The following is a 17,710-nucleotide window of genomic DNA, read 5'->3' on the forward strand; positions in this document are numbered from 1 at the left end:
CAATCCTCGGACCCCGGGGAAAGCCAGCCCACAGCTTAAATAGCCTCTGGGTAGCCAACCCAGGCGTGCCACGGGGGCAATGCAGATAGGTCCACATACATGGAAGCAAGCCAGATCCTCGGCCTTAGCCAAATGTGGAGTTGTTCGTGACAGAGAGCACTCACCATCGGGAAGGTGGAAGGCGGAAACCAGCTCCATCTTTAAGGCATAGCATTCCGCAGCTCTCTACAGTTCCCCCTTTTTGTTTTAGACGCATCAGGCAAGAGTAGAGGTCTGATCTCTGATATTAGAAATAAATTGGGACTTTGTACAGATGTTCATTTAGGTGTCATCCACCCAAAGAGCATCAGACCAGTCCGATACCTTTTTCTCAGAGGCGGGACCTGGGGCATCAACCCGCATGCAATCAGACATGCTCTTCTCTGGGTCCAAAGCGGCTGACCCTGAGTGCAGTGCTTAGCCTCGCATCCTGAGCGTATCATTTTAGCTTTTTATGGTATCCAACCATGCTTGGGGAGAATGTCCTGCTTCAATGGCTGTAAAAACCTGAATGATCATGGCTGCATCACACTGTTGTGAGACTCTAATCTTGCATATATACCACAGGCAAACCAAGGAGACCAACACCAGAAGGCCTGCTAACACTCCCACGCCTGCCCATTCCTTCAGATGATTCATGGCTGCAGCAATCCATGTTGATAATCCTGTGGCTAGTCCTGCGTCCACTCCGGTAGAATTTACTGTGACAATGGCCACTCTCAGCTGCTCCATCGTAGTATCGAATTCTCCAGTCCAATTACCTAAAATATAGCTCGACAATTGTTTAGACAGATTTGCAGCGCAGGGAAAATTCTCATGTTGTATGCTAGTGACACAAAGTCCAGCATACTTTCATTGACAGCCAGGTTGAGCGATTTGCCATAGGGTATCAATTTGCTCCTGCAAGAGGTCAATCCTCTGATTGAACACCATCAAGCTTCCTTTTAGTTGAGCATTAATTCCTTTATGTACAACTAAGGCATGAGCTACATTGGCTAAATGATTATTCAGGGTCTGAGCAGTCTGCCCGGTATGACTCATGGGTAATGCCCTGGTGGTAGCTCCAACAGCCGTCAATGAGATGGTAGTAACAATGGTGGCTGTAATTCCAAGATCCCTTTTCTGTCTGAAGAGAGTCATAGCGTGAGGGGCATCAATGGGCACAGGCACCCAGTGAGGCATGCGAGTAACCAGGGCATACCTAAATTTACTAGCATTCCAGCATTGGGCAAAAAAGCAAGTATCATTACCACAATTACTTGGCTCTATCTGGCTAATAATGAATAAAAATGGGGGATATAGACAAACTGGCGTGGGCTTATAGGAAATATTATGAGAAGCCTTAACCCCTCGTTGGAACATCCTGCGTCAGTTCTAGAACTAGCAGTGGTGGTGTCCGAGGTCTGAGTAGGTTCAGGAGACCATTGCCCCCAGGGGCGAGACGTGCTCCATGCCAATTGACTAACTCCATGTTTTCCTCCAACTTTGAAAGTCATTTAAGGTTCTTAAATTATTTTTTCCCTTTTTTTTAAAAATTTTTCATCAATTACACTTTATTCATTCTGCATCCCCCCATAAGCCCCTCCCTCCTCTCCTCCCAATCCCACCCTCCCTCCTCCCTCTGCTTGCATGCCACTCCCCAAGTCCACTAATAGGGGAGATTCTCCTCTCCTTTCTGATCTTAGTCTTTCAGTTCACATCAAAAGTGGCTGTATTGTCCTCTACTGTGGCCTGGTAAGGCTGCTCCCCCCCCAGAGGGAGGTGATCAAAGAGCAGGCCAATCAGATTATGTCAGAGGCAGTCCCTCTTCACATTACTATGTAACCCAATTGGACTCTGAACTGCCCTGGGCTACATCTGTGCAGGGGTTCTAGGTTATCTCCATGAATAGTCCTTGGTTGGAGTATGAGTCTCTGGGAAGTTCCCTATGTTCAAATTTTCTTGTTCTGTTGCTCTCCTTGTGGAGACCCTGTCCTCTCCAGCTCTTACTATTTCCCAGTTCTTACCTAAAATTCCGTTCACTCTGCCCAACAGTTGCCCATCCGGCTCAGCATCTGCTTTGATAGTCTGAAGGGCAGAGGCTTTCAGAGGCCCTCTGTGGTAGGTTCCTAGGTTGTTTCCTGTTTTCTTCTTCTTCTGATGTCCATCCTCTTTGCCTTTCTGGATGGGGATTGGACGTTTTAGTTAGGGTCCTCTCTCTTGCTTAGTTTCTTTAGATGCACAGGTTTTAGTGGGTTTGTCCTATGTTGTATGTCTATATGAGTGAGTATATACCATGTGTGTCTTTTTGCTTCTGGGACAACTCACTCAGGATGATCCTTTCCAGATCCCACCATTTACCTGCAAATTTCATGATTTCCTTATTTTTCATTGCTGAGTAATATTCCATTGTGTAGATGTAACACAATTTCTGCATCCATTCTTCAGTTGAGGGGCATCTGGGTTGTTTCCAGCTTCTGGCTATTACAAATAAAGCTGCTACAAACATGGTTGAGCAAATGTCCTTTTTGTGTACTTGAGCCTCTTTTGGATATATGCCCAGTAGTGGTATGGCTGGATCTTGAGGAAGCGCTATTCCTAGTTGTCTGAGAAAGCGCCAGATTGATTTCCAGAGTGGTTGTACAAGTTTACATTCCCACCAGCAGTGGAGAAGGGTTCCCCTTTCTCCACAACCTCTCCAGCATGTGTTGTCACTTGAGTTTTTGATCTTGGCCATTCTCATGGGTGTAAGGTGAAATCTCAGGGTTGTTTTGATTTGCATTTCCCTAATGGCTAGTGAGGTTGAGCATTTCTTTAAGTGCTTCTCTGCCATTCGGTATTCCTCTACAGAGAATTCTCTGTTTAGCTTTGTTCCCCATTTTTTAAGTGGATTACTTGGTTTGCTGCTTTTCAGCTTCTTTAGTTCTTTATATATACTGGATATGAGTCCTCTGTCAGATAAAGGGTTGGTGAAGATTCTTTCCCAATCTGTAGGTGGTTGCTTTGTTTTGATGACGGTGTCCTTTGCTTTACAGAAGCTTTTCAGTTTCATGAGGTCCCATTTATTGGTTGTTGCTCTTAGAGCCTGTGATGTTGGTGTTCTGTTCAGGAAGTTTTCCCCTGTACCAATGAGTTCTAGGGTATTTCCCACTTTTTTTTCAAGCCGATTTAATGTGTCTGGTTTTATGTTGAGGTCTTTGATCCACTTGGACTTCAGTTTTGTGCAGGGTGACAAGTATGGATCTATTTTCATTTTTCTACATGTAGACATCCAGTTAGACCAGCACCATTTGTTGAAGATGCTATCTTTTTTCCATTGTATGGTTTTGGCGTCTTTGTCAAAGATCAGGTGTCCATAAGTGTGTGGGTTTATTTCTGGGTCCTCTGTTCGGTTCCATTGATCCACCATTCTGTTTCTATGCCAGTACCATGCAGTTTTTAAAACTGTTGCTCTATAGTACAACTTAAGATCAGAGATGGAGATATCTCCAGAAGATCTTTTATTGTAGAGGATTGTTTTAGCAATTCTGGGTTTCTTGTTATTCCATATGAAGTTGAGAATTTTTCTTTTCAGGTCTGTAAAGAATTGTGTTGGTAATTTGATGGGCATTGCATTGAATCTGTAGATTGCTTTTGGTAAGATGGCCATTTTTACTATGTTAATCCTACCAAGCCATGAGCATGGGAGATCTTTCCATCTTCTCATATCTTCTTCTAATTCTTTCTTCAGAGATTTGAAATTTTTTTATACAAGTCTTTGACTTCCTTGGTTAGGGTTACTCCGAGGTACCTTATGTCATTTGTGGCTATTGTGAAGGGTGTTGTTTCCTGAATTTCTTTCTCAGCCCTTTTGTCTTTTGTATACAGGAGGGCTACTGATTTTTTTGAGTTAATTTTGTATCCCGCCACTTTGCTGAAGGTGTTTATCAGCTGTAGGAGTTCCCTGGTAGAGTTTTTGGGGTCACTCACGTATACTATCATATCATCTGCAAATAGTGATAATTTGACTTCTTCCTTTCCAATTTGTATCCCCTTGATCTCCTTCAACTGTCTTATTGCTCTAGCAAGGACTTCCAACACTATGTTGAAGAGATATGGAGAGAGTGGGCAGCCTTGTCTTGTCCCTGATTTCAGTGGGATTGCTTTAAGTTTCTCTCCATTCAGTTTGATGTTGGCTATAGGCTTGCTGTATATCGCCTTTACTATGTTTAGATATGTGCCTTGTATCCCTGATCTCTCCAATACTTTGAACATGAATGGATGTTGGATTTTGTCAAAGGCTTTTTCAGCATCTAGGGAGATTATCATGTGTTTTTTTTCTTTCAGTTTGTTAATATGGTGGATCACATTGATGGATTTCCGTATATTGAACCACCCCTGCATACCTGGGATGAAGCCTACTTGGTCATAGTGGATAATATCTTTGATGTGTTCTTGGATTCGGTTTGCAAGTATTTTATTAAGTATTTTTGCATCAATGTTCATAAGGGAGATTGGCTGGAAATTCTCTTTCTTTGTTGAGTCTTTGTGAGGTTTAGGTACCAAGGTGACTGTGGCTTCATAGAATGAATTTGGTAATATTCCTTCTGTTTCTATTTCGTGGAATAGTTTGAAGAGAATTGGTGTTAGCTCTTCTTTGAAGGTCTGGTAGAATTCTGCGCTGAAGCCATCTGGTCCTGGGCTTTTTTTGGATGGGAGACTTTTGATGACCACTTCTATTTCTTTGGGGGATATAGGTCTATTTAGTTGATTTACCTGGTCCTGGTTCAGCTTTGGTAAGTCAAATCGATCAAGAAAATTGTCCATTTCATTTAGATTTTCAAATTTTGTGGCATATAGACTTTTGAAGTAAGTCCTAATGATTGTTTGGATTTCCTCAGTGTCTGTAGTTATATCCCCTTTTTCATTTCTGATTTTGTTGATTTGGGTGGTGTCTCTCTGCCTTTTAGTTAGCCTGGCTAAGGGTTTGTCGATCTTGTTGATTTTCTCAAAGAACCAGCTCTTGGTTTCATTGATTCTTTGACTTGTTTTATTTGTTTCCAATTGATTGATTTCAGCCCTGAGTTTGATTATTTCCAGCCGTCTACTCCTTCTTGGTGTGTCTGCTTCTTCTTTTTCTAGGGTTTTTAAGTGAGCCATTAGGGTGCTTGAATGAGCTGTCTCGAATTTCTTCTTGAAGGCACTTAGTGCTATGAACTTTCCTCTTAGCACTGCTTTCATTGTGTCCCACAAGTTCGGGTATGTTGTGTCTTCATTTTCATTGATTTCTAGAAAGACTTTAATTTCTTTCTTTATTTCTTCCCTGACCCAGCTGTCATTTAGTAACAAGTTGTTCAGTTTCCATGTGTGTGTAGGCTTTTTGTTATTTCTGTTATTGTTGAGGTCCAGCTTTATTCCATGGTGATCAGACAAGATACATGGGATTATTTCAATCTTCTTGTATCTGTTGAGGCTTGCTTTGTGACCCACTATGTGGTCTATTTTGGAGAAGGTTCCATGAGGTGCTGAGAAGAAGGTAAATTCTTTTGTGTTTGGGTGTAAAGTTCTGTAAATGTCTCTTAGGTCCATTTGATTCATGACCTCTGTCAGAGACATTGTTTCTTTGTTTAATTTCTGTTTGGTTGACCTGTCCTTTGTTGAGAGTGGGGTGTTGAAGTCTCCCACTATTAATGTGTGTGGATCTATATGTGCTTTAAATTTTATCAATGTTTCTTTCACAAATGTGGGTGCCCTTGTATTTGGGGCATAGATGTTCAGGATTGTGATGTCTTCCTGGTGGAATTTTCCCTTGATGAGTATGAAGTGTCCTTCCCCATCTCTTTTGATTAATTTTGGTTGAAAGTCTATTTTATCAGATATTAGAATGGCTACTCCTGCTTGCTTCTTGGGTCCGTTTGCTTGGAAAGTTGTCTTCCAACCCTTTACCCTCAGGTAATGTCTATCTTTGTGTCTTAGGTGTGTTTCTTGTATGCAACAGATTGCTGGGTTTTGTTTATTCATCCATTCTGTTATTCTGCATCCTTTTATTGGAGAATTGAGTCCATTGATGTTGAGAGAGATTAATGAACAGTGGCTGTTAGAACCTTTGATTTTGAATATGGCTGTGATCATAAGGTTGTGTGCTTGGTTGCTTTTTGTTTTACTGTAGTGAGGTTAATTATTTCCTGTGTTTCCTTTAGTGAGGTTAATTATTTCCTGTGTTTCCTTGAAAGTAGCTAGTTTTCTTGGGTTGTATTTTCCCTTCCATTGTCTTCTGTAACGCTGGATTTGTGTGTAGGTATTGTTGAAATTTACTTTTGTCATTGAATATCTTGTTTTTTTCGTCTATGAGGACTGAGAATATTTCTGGGTATAGTAGCCTAGGCTGACATCTGTGTTCTCTTAGGGTCTGCATCATATCTGTCCAGTCCATTCTGGCTTTCATAGTCTCTTTTGAAAAGTCAGGTGTGATTCTAATGGGTTTGCCTTTATATGTTACTTGTTTTTTTTCCCCTTGCAGCTTTTAGTATTTTTTCTTTGTTCTGTATACTTACTGTTTTGATTATTATGTGGCAGGAGGATTTTCTTTCTGGTCAAATTTGTTGGGTGTTCAGTAGGCCTCATGTATTCTTATCCGCTTCTCCTTTAACTTAGGGAAATTTTCTTCAATGATTTTGTTGAAAATATTTTTTGGGCCTTGGAGGAAGGAATCTTCTTTTTCCTCTATTCCTATTATTCTTAGATTTTGTCTTTTTATGTTGTGTTGGATTTCTTGGATGGTTTGTGTCAGGAATTTTTTTTTATTTAACATTTTATTTGACAGATACATCTATTTCTTTCATTGTATCTTCCACACCTGAGATTCTTTCTTCTATCTCTTGTAGTCTATTGGTTATGCTTACCTCTGTAGTTCCTGTTTTCTTCTCCAAGTTCTTTCTCTCCACAATTTCCTCCATTTGTGTTTTCTTTAATTTTTCCAATTCTGTCTTCAGATCTTGTGCCATTTTGTTGATTTCCTTCACCTGTCTGACTGTATTTTCCTGTTTTTCCTTCAATTCCTTCAGCTGTTTGTTTGAACAATCCTCTGTTTCTATTATTCCTTTCAGTGATTTAAGCATTTCCTCTCTAAAGGCCACAAACTGTTTGGCTGCAACTTCCTGTATTTCTTTACAGATGGCCATAATCTGTTTGTTTTTATCTTCCTGTATTTCTTTACAGATGGCAATAATCTGGTTGAGTTTATCTTCCTCTAGGTCTTTAGGCATTTTATTTGTTTCCTCTTATCCTCTTTTAGAGCATAGATATTAGATCATCTTGAATTTCAATTATGCTGGGGTGTCCAGGGCTACTTGCCCCTCGATAACTGGGTTCTGGAGATGACATAATGCTCTCTCTTTTGTTGGTTGAGCTTTTATACTGGCCTCTACCCATTGGGCTATGTTAGGTGTTTGGAGTTAGCTTCTGGTGGTTCCTGGAATCCCGTGGTGGAGAGAATCCCCTTGGCAGGAAGATGGTTTTTCCTGAAGGAAGCCTTCTCAGCCTTTTGGGTATAGTCACTGGATGGCCGGTGTTTTTCAAAAGTTGCAGCTGCTCACCTCAGGTATAGAGACCTGAGTGGTAACTGTGGTCCTTGTTTGTCGAGAGGGCTCTCCTGTCACCTGAAGACAACTGCCCTGCTTCTGGGTTTCTTGCTGTAAATTTAGTGATCAGCTGCTATAACCTGTGTGTCCTGTGGTTTGGTCAGTTTTGTTAGGGATAACTGGTTGCCCCTTGGAGCAGTATCTGAGGGTTTAACTCAGGAATTCCAGGCTTCTGCAGGTCTGAGGTTTGGCCTCTGTGCCCCAGTATCCAAGCGGTAATCTGTGGCAGGTGGGTACCGCTCTCCTGGTAACAGCAGGCTATCTGGCACACAGCAGGTCCCTGGGTTGGGTGGGCCCTTTGCCAGGGATATACTGGGTGGCCTAATTCAGTCCCCTTTGCTTCGTTTCCTGTGAGGATTTCTCCCAACAGTGACAGTGACTTCCAGTCTCTGGTGCCCTGGGGCGCACAGCTCAGTCTGTGCTGGAGAGCTGGGCATGCAGCAACTGTCTGTGCTTGCAGCTGGAGCCCAGTTCAGTGATGGCAGCCAGTCTGCGAGACTTTTTTCCAGGGAAAGACTGGGTAACCCAAGTCAGTGCTGTTTCCTTCCTTCCTTGTGGGGTTTTCTCCTGATGGACTTCCAGTGTCTGTTGCCCTGGGGCACACAGCTTTGAGAATTAGTTTTTTTAAGAGCCAAACTTTGGGCAGAGTTCTGGAATACTTATGGAAGAAGAGGAGATAGAAAGACCTGGAGGGGACAGGAACTCCACAAGGAGAGCAACGGAGCCAAAAAACCTGGGTCCAGGGGGACCTGCAGAGACCGAGGACCATGGACTCCAACCAAGGACCATGCATGGAAATGACCTATACTCCCTGCTCAGAGGAAGCCTGTAGGAAGCTCAGTTTCCAAGTGGGTGCCCTAGTAAAGGGAGTAAGGTCTATGTTTGACATGAAATCAGTGGCTGGCTCTTTGATCACCTCCCCCTTGGGGGGTATAGCCTTACCAGGCCACAGAGGAAGATGACGCATCTGATCTTTATGAGACCTGGTAGGCTAGGATCAGACAAAAGGGGAGGAGGCTCTTATCTATTAAGGCACTAGAAGAGGGAGCGTGGGTGGGACTGGGAGGAGATGAGGGAGGGGGCTACAGCCCGAAAACAAAGTAAATAAATTATAATAAATAAATAACTAACTAAACTCAAGGTGAAATGGTGTGTGGCCCTTGTGGCTCAACTACACTGCAGTGGAAGGCTGTACACGCAGCGCTGCATGAGCAGAAAAATTGTACATGATAAGGTACAAAGGAACAGGAACACGCAAAGTTGGGTAGGTAGGAAATTGGATGTAGACATGGGAGAAACTGGAAAGGGGATGAATATGCTCAAACACATTGTACAGAATCCTGAAAAAAACAAATAAAAATTAGAACAAAGAAAATAAATGCCAAATGTTGATCAGCGACACTTACTTAGGCACTCCTGATGAAAGGCATAAACTACCCCAGAACCTATGGAAGATTTTTTGAAACAAACAAAACAACACCACCAACAAAACCCTAAAAACAAATTTACCAGATCGATCACTCTTGTGAATTCACCTGAAACACTTTGAGGTAATACATCACAGAGATACTTCCACATCAGTGTTTATTGCATCACCATTCATGATAGCTAGGTGATAGAACAAACCCACAATAAAGGAATGAATAAGAAAAATGTGGATACCCACAAAATGAAATTTTTTTTCAGCTATAAAAAAAGTACAAATTTATATCACTGGCAGGAAAATGAGCCTAGATGGATAATTATATTAAATGAATTAAGCCATTAAGACATTTTCCAACAGTTATGGTTCTTATATTTTATATGGATCCTTAAAAATCATGAATGGGTATGATACGAGACTGTCTAGGAGTAATAAAAGGGATAATTGGAGAGGGATCAGTGAGGAAAAGGGAGAGGGAGGGAGTATAGAGGTGCATATGCTTGACATATATTATATACTTGTGTGCGAACCTTAAAAATACAATAATAAAAATGAAAAACACAGCAACACACACACAAGGCAGAACATATTGTAGTGTTTTCACTCAGTGTGCTGTTAGTTCTTAGAATTAATCCCCACTTCCCTCATCCTGACTTGTAGTTTCAAGTCTTTATTAAAGTGCTGGTTCCAATGGGGAATCTGCCTCTGTCCTCATGAGTAGTAGACTTACATGCTATTTCTTCTTAGTTACTCTCCTCTACGCTCCTCATGCCTTTAGAAACACTGTTATGCAGAACAGATTAAAAATGGTGCTTGCATAGACATGTCTCTTTGTGAGGCTTGAAGGTCTTTGGACTTGGGACTACAAGTAGAGTCAATAAACTCCATGTATTGGTATTTACTTTCAAAGAACTTACAATCTAGTCTATTTATTTAACAAATAAATTAACAAGCTATTTAAGAAAAGAACTTCTGGTGTAATTTTGGAGAGTATAGCATGGCAGACCAGTTTGTAATGTGAAAGAAATTAATTTTTTGGACTATTCTGGATTATACGTGCTCATTGAACTATATAATGATTTTGAATTTTTTACCTTCCTTAAATACTCTGCTTCATTTTAAGTCACCAGTGATCAAGATCAAATTGACAGATAAAATTCACCAATGGTAATGTATAAGAACTCACTGTTTCAGTTTTATTTTCTCCCCAGTGACTCATTAGGAGATTTTCATTGGTTACTTTCATCAAACCAATTGGATTCTAGCGCCAATTCCCCAGGCAAAGTTGACAAATGAGCAAAGTTGGCAAATCTAGGCTTTCCAGCAGTACCTGGTCATTAATCTCCACATTCTTAATTAATGCCCCCTTTTATTTGTTCAGCTCTGTTCTATAATAGCAATTGTGAATGCCAAAACTCAGATATTAGGGAATTCATGGGCTGGAACATGCTGCCGTTTGTAAACAGGTAGGTGAAAATGGTAAGTAATGTGGCAATGGAAAAAACAAGTGGACAAACTCTCACAACTGAATTTCAGGAAAGCAGCTTAAGGGCAGAATCTAAGTTTTTTTAAAAAATGATAAGTTATATTATAATGTAGAGAAGATGGAACAGATCATCTTTGGAAGTAAGTAACACACTGTAAACTGTGGAGAAAGGCAGGTGATAGCAGGCATTGACTTTTACCTTGTAGTAATATATATATATATATACCTTTGCTTTAGGGACAATCTGAAGTCTTCAGCTTAGATGAGGATTTTTGAAACTTACATATAATCTAGTAAAGGATTTTGTCATTAACTACACTGAGAATCAAAGTAGGTTCATAACTTACAGAAGCTGAAATGTCAGGGTGCAACTCTTGTCTTTGAGACTCAGAAGACACAAGTCATGTGCCTTTTGCCCTCTACTGTTACTTAATTTTTTTTTTGCAGCACTTCCTTCATTTTTATGTCAGTTGTTTCAAATGTAAACACCATTTTATTGTTTAATTCTTATTTTAGTTTTGTTCTGTCTTCATAATTGTTAGGCAATCTTAGGCTTCATATTGTTTCCTAACATGAAAATTCCAATTGCCCCAAAGCCTGGCTTGCTGCTCTTTCCAGGAAGTAACCAGAAAAGAAAATTTACACAAAAGACACTTTAGATTTTGCTATATGAAATCTTGGGACATTACTAGATTACTTTGGATGTATAGAAAAGTTGTTCTAACATGAGAATTTTTATGCATAAAAAGACAACCTTAGTTTTGTTTTGCTATTGTTTTACAGTTTTGACCTTTTTAGTTGCTAATTTTGCCCTTTATTATAAACAAGCCTGCATGATCCCATTTAGCCAAAGGATTTTGAAGTATCTGATAGTGTGCCTTTATGAAATAGCTCAGCAGGGCTTAAAGGACCTTCGTTCCTGTTGCCTTGTAGACCTCATCTGCACCACCCCCATTTCCTGCACATTGAGCTTTTTTACCTCCAGGTGTTTCTTTGCAAATAAGTCCACACTTTAGGGTTCTTGCTCTTGCTGTTATGTCTGCTGTGTCTACCATAAAATATGTCCCCAAGTAACTTAATTATTTGTTTTCTGTTAATTTACTTTCTCATGTTTCTTTTTATTTGAATGATTAGTAAGGACTGTCTCATAAATCCTTTCTTTTGGAATCGCATTCCCAAATTGCTCCTTAAATTTTCTACAGAATAAAGCCATCATTTGAGATCTGATATCTTAATTTAAATATCCACATTGTATATATTATGTATATACATTGTACATTTATATCTGTGAAAGTATAAATCTAGGAGATTAAACACTTTAAAAATAGATTTTGCTTTTGTCTCTACTTACTAGTGTATAGCATATTTCTTGGTATGCAAATGAATGGAATGAATTTGTAGATAGAAACTCTTTCAACCAAGTCACTAATTCACTCAAAAATCTTTCTTTTTAAATCAACTAGTGTGATTAAAACAGAGTATCAGATATAAAATGGGTGGATGTATGGATGGTCATGAAGAAGATGTGACAGAAGAGGTGTTATTTGATTCGAATGTGAAAGAAGGAATGATATCTTTGCAATTACAAGTAGAGAAAGTTGATTTCTGGATTGAGCAACAAAATCACAGTCTCTTCTGTGCAACAGCCATTGTCTATTGAATTCGTAGTAGGTGAGATATCAGAGTTTTGTGTGCAATAGCTGTTGTCTACTGCATTTGTGTCAAGTGAGATCTATTGTTCTGATTTCAGTGAGAGTGTGGTTAACAACCACATTCGCTAACTCAGCACATCACCATAAGCAGCTTTTGCTTTTGTGTTTGATCAGGTGTGGCACATATGCCAGTCAACTGGGTTTCTCACAATTGCTTGTGTTAGAGATCTCTGTAGCAACTCTTCTTTCCAGAAATGCTTTGATTCCCATTTGTAACAAGAGCAGTAGCGGCCAACAGAATACCATTCAATTCTTGTGAAATGCTCAGGTAATATTGACCTTCCACAGTTAACACATCTTTTTTATAGGGAGTATGAATATACTATTAATGTGAATATTCTCATTTTCTCCCATAGGTAACATGAAAGTGAACCTCTGAATTGGGCCAATGATTAGAGCGAACCATTCTGCAGTGTCTGAATTTGTGCTGCTGGGGCTCTCAAATTCCTGGGAGATTCAGATTTTTCTTTTTTTCTTTTCTTGTCTGTTCTATGTGTCCAGTTTGACAGGAAACTTCATCATAGTTGTCACAGTCACTTCTGATCCTTACTTGCACTCCCCTATGTATTTTCTACTGGCCAATCTCTCTGTTATTGATCTTTTATTTTGTTCTATTGCAGCGCCCAAAATGATTTGTGATCTTTTCAGAAAGAAGAAAGTCATCTCTTTTGGAGGGTGTATCAGTCAGATCTTTTTCAGTCATGCTGTTGGGGGCACTGAGATGGTGCTGCTCATAGCCATGGCCTTTGACAGGTATGTGGCCATATGTAAACCTCTCCATTATTTGACCATCATGAGCCCACGGATATGTCTGTTAATATTGGTGGCTGCTTGGATCATTGGCCTCATTCATTCATCAGCTCAGTTGGCTTTTGTTATAAACTTGCCCTTCTGTGGCCCTAACATATTAGACAGTTTTTACTGTGATATACCACAACTCATCAAGCTCGCATGCACAGATACTTATAAACTGGAGTTCATGATCACTGCCAACAGTGGGTTTATTTCCTTGGTTGCGTTCTTTTTACTCATCATCTCCTATGTCTTCCTGCTCACCACTGTCCACAAGCACTCCTCAGGACGATCCTCCAAGGCACTTTCTACTCTGTTGGCTCATATTACTGTTGTAGTTTTGTTTTTTGGACCATTGATTTTTTTCTATATGTGGCCTGCTCCTTCCACACACATAGATAAATTTCTAGCTATATTTGATGCAGTTTTGACTCCCTTTCTAAATCCAGTTATCTATACGTTGAGAAACAGAGAGATGAAGATAGCCATCAGGAAAGTGTTTTCTCAGTGCCTGGCTTTTAGAAAATCAATGTAGATGGCTAGGATGAGATATAAAATTCCAAAGTGATTACTGGAAGTCCAAAACATCCAGTCCCCTTAAAAGGTTTAGTGTTAGAAATTCTTTGAGCACATTCAGACAATTACCACTAGTCAGATGAGTTTATTTCATTTCTACTGAATAATGAGTGATGAATATTTACTGAAGAGAAAGAAGGTATTTCTATATAATATACAGAAATCAAATATTTTATTAACTTTTTAATTCTCAAACAACTGTGCCAATAATTACTTTCATATGTGCTTATGACAAAGGTAGTTTTGGTTCTAACCATAACAGTACGAATTTCAAGCTGTTCTGCCATTACTGTTTCTTTTTTTTTTTTAATTTCAAAAATATTTACTAAGTTTACAATGGTAAGCCAGACATGGTGGCTCATGCCTGAAATCCTAGCAGTCACGGAGGCAGAGGAAGGTGGATCACTGTGAGTTGAAGGCCAGCTTGGTCTACAAGGCATGTCCAGGACAGCCAGGGCTACACAGAGCAACCCTGTCTTTAAAAAAACCAAAAGAGGAAAAATTGGACAGGTAGACAACTTGGCTATTAAAAATAAACTGCTGAAAAATTTAAAACTATTCATGTTTTAATTGTTTATTCCTTTTAATATTTTATTTTAAAATTTTAAGTATGTACATTGTATTTAAGCCATTTCCCTACGACTCTATATTCCATCCAATGCATCACATATCCCTCCTCTTTTTCAAATTCATGGTCTTTTTTTCACATTATTGTTACACATGTATACATGAATAAATATGTATGTATAACCTACTGAGTCTATGTTATATTGCTTATTTTTGTGATTTTAGGGTGACCACTTGGTATTGGAGAAACAATTAGGGTCCTCATTCCTATGGAAGACCGATCTTTCCTCAGCAGTCAGTAATTGCCTATACCTCTTTATTTATTTAGGGATGAGGTCTTGTGAGATTTCCCCCATCTATGCTGGCACATCAACTAGTGTTGTTATTGTTTAGGTCTTCCTTATGCAATCATATTATTGATTCATGGATGCAGTTTCTCTGCCAAATATAAGAAACATACAGCAGCCGATTCTCTGGTCCTCTGACTCTTAAAATCATTCCTGAAATTACAAACATTTATGACTCATCTTTTGTGGGTGCTAGTATCTGAACTCTCGTCCTTTGGGAAAGTGATACATGCTTTTAACTTTTGAGACATCTCTCCACCGCTGATATTGGTATTTTCATGATAATTTCATTGATTTCTTTTTAAAGAAGAGCCATTTTAATAATGTTCATTTGCCTCATCTTCAGCAACAAGTGCTGAGCATTTCAATAATTTTTAAAAGTTATTTCAGAAATGACAGTTTCTTCGGCATACACTGCTGGGAATACTGAATGTATGCTTTGTCTTAGTTAGAGTTTTGTTTCTGTGAAGAGACACATGACCTTGTCAACTCTTATAAGGGAAAACATTTAATTGGGGCTGGATTATGGTTTCAAAGATGTAGTCTATTATTGGCATTATGGAAAACATGGTGGTATGCAGGCAGACATGGTGCTGGAGAAGGAGCTAGGAGTTCTACATCATGATCTACAGGCAGCAGGGAGTGAACTGAGAGATACTTCTTTTGGTAATGCCACACTTCCCCTAACAACGACTCACCTCCTATAGTCTCACTACCTATGAGCCTATGAGGGCAAATTACATTCAATCTACCACATTCCACTCCTTGGACCCCTTACGCTTTTACCTACATCATAATGCAAAATGCATTTAGTCCAACTTCTAAAGTCCCATAGTCTATAAGAGTTCAAAATCCAAAATATCTTCTGAGATTCAAACAATCTCTTAAATATGCCTTCTGGCCTTCTTGAAAACATATAAACACAACACAACACACACACACACAGAAGCACATGCACACACACACACACATGATTCATAAAACAAGAAAAATAATCTTAAAATTCATATAGAATGCAGAGGTGGTTAAGTAACCAAAATAACCAATACTTATTCTCAATTGATATTTAGAACAAACAACTTTAAAAGCATCGTTGCAGGGCTTACTATGACTTCTTTTGTGGATTTTGGAAAATGTAGCAAGTATTGTAAATATTCTCTCATTTTATAAAGTTGTGTTAGCAATGGAAATACAGAATGTACTGGCATAGACATGAAATTATTAGGTCTTAAAATTAGTTATTCATTGTTTAAAATTTGATTAGTTTTATTTTGTATAAAATAAAACATTTTAAATTTAAAGATTTTAAGAATATGCAAAGTACATAGTAAAAATATATGACTGAATTTAAAGTTTTAGTTTTACAAAATCTAAGGTTGTATATTGTCAAAGGTAGCAGTACCTATGGTTTTAGATAAAAGCATTTCAGAAGCTAATAAAAATTGCTTTTTTAAACAAGTGGTATGATAATAATAAACATTAGAAACAAAAAAAAATAATTCTAATCCAACTTTATTGATGCTCCTTAGGTGTAGTTGTTGTGTTGTAGATATCTCAGCCATGAATGGGCACTGCATTATTTGTTCTCATTTTGGCCAGTTATGACTGTCTATAATGCATTACATCTGCTAAAAGGAGGTTTTTGATGAGGCGTGAGAGTTACACCTACCTGCAGGTGTAAGGATACATGTTAAGAATGAAGTTAGAGATTATTCTGGTTTGGGAAAGGGGAAAGAGTAAGTTCTCCTTTAGGGCACATGTTCTAATTAGCCACAGGTATTTGGCTAGGTTTACAATAGAAGGCTATTACAAATAAAGCTGCTACAAACATGGTTGAGCAAATGTCCTTGTTGTGTACTTGAGTAACTTTTGGATATATGCCTAGGAGTGGTATAGCTGGGTCTTGAGGAAGCCCTATTCCTTTTTTTCTTTTTTTTATTGTTTGTTATTATTAGTTACATTTTATTAACTCTGTATCCCAGCTGTATCCCGCTCCCTTATTCTCTCCCAATCCCACCCTCCCTCCCTCAGCTTCTCCCTGCCCCTTTCCAAGTCCACGGATTGGGGAGGACCTCCTCCCCTTTCTTCTGGCCCTGTTTTATCAGGTATCTTCAGAGAAACCCTTAAAGAGTTGTTCAACATCCTTAGCCTTCAGAGAGATGCAAATCAAAATGACCCTGAGATTTCACTTACACCCATCAAAATGGCTAAAATCAAAAACTCAAATGACAACACATGCTGGAGAGATTGTGGAGAAAGGGGAACCCTCCTCCCTTGCTGGTGGGAATGTAAATTGGAAATCAATCTGGCTTTCTCAGACAATTAGGAATAGACAGGAGTCTACCACAGAAAGCATCTGAAAGACCTTACCAAGTAGCGTTTCAAAACAGATACTAAGACTCATAAGCAAACCTTTGGCAGAAGGGGAGTTAGTTTGACAGGGAAAGGATAGGAGTCTCACAAGGACCAAATATATCTGGGTACAGGGTTTTTTTTCTGAAACTGTTTCTCCAACCAAGGACCATGTATGGATATAACCTAGAACCTTTACTTGGACGAAGCTTGTGGTAGCTCAATAACCAATTGGTTTTCCATAGTAAGGAGAACAGGGACTATCTCTGACAGGAACTCAATGGCAGGCTCTTTGACTCCCCACTCCCCAAGGGAGGAGCAGTTCTGTTAGGCCACAGAGGAGGACTTCACAGTCAGCCCTGAAGTTCCTGTTTAGGAAGTTGTCTCCTGTGCCAATGAGTTCCAGGCTCTTCCCCACTTTTTCTTCTAACCGATTTAGAGTATCTGGTTTTATGTGGAGGTCTTTGATCCACTTGGACTTTAGTTTTGTGCAGGGTGATAAGTATGGATCTATTTTCATTTTTTCTGCATGTAGACATCCAGTTGAACCAGCACCATTTGTTGAAGATGCTGTCTTTTTTCCATTGAATGGTTTTGGTTTCTTTGTCAAAAATCATTGACAACTATTCATGGGTGTGTGGGTTCATTTCTGGGTCTTCTATTTGGTTCCATTAATCCTTTCTGTTTCTATGCCAATACCATGCAATTTTTATTACTATTGCTCTGTAGTACAGCTTGAGATCAGAGATGGAAATACCTCCAGATGATCTGTAGTTGTACAGGATTGTTTCTGAGATTCTGGGTTTTTTGTTTCTCCA

The 17,710-nt window shown here is 39.3% G+C and overlaps 1 protein-coding gene across 1 annotated transcript; it reads left to right on the forward strand.

Annotated features, from left to right (window-relative positions):
• The first annotated feature begins 12,646 nt into the window (after positions 1-12,646).
• Positions 12,647-13,585, forward strand: LOC110565840 (olfactory receptor 4F15-like). Its single transcript, XM_021663615.1, has one exon. It carries the CDS (start codon positions 12,647-12,649, stop codon positions 13,583-13,585), a length of 939 nt encoding a protein of 312 aa, XP_021519290.1.
• The last annotated feature ends 4,125 nt before the right edge of the window (positions 13,586-17,710 follow it).

Source organism: Meriones unguiculatus, chromosome 18 (assembly GCF_030254825.1).
Source record: "Meriones unguiculatus strain TT.TT164.6M chromosome 18, Bangor_MerUng_6.1, whole genome shotgun sequence".
Classification (NCBI taxonomy): Eukaryota; Metazoa; Chordata; class Mammalia; order Rodentia; family Muridae; genus Meriones; species Meriones unguiculatus.

Bases quoted from the DNA above. Each gene is read 5' to 3' on its own strand.
- LOC110565840 (XM_021663615.1), top strand. From the start codon at position 12,647: ATGATTAGAGCGAACCATTCTGCAGTGTCTGAATTTGTGCTGCTGGGG.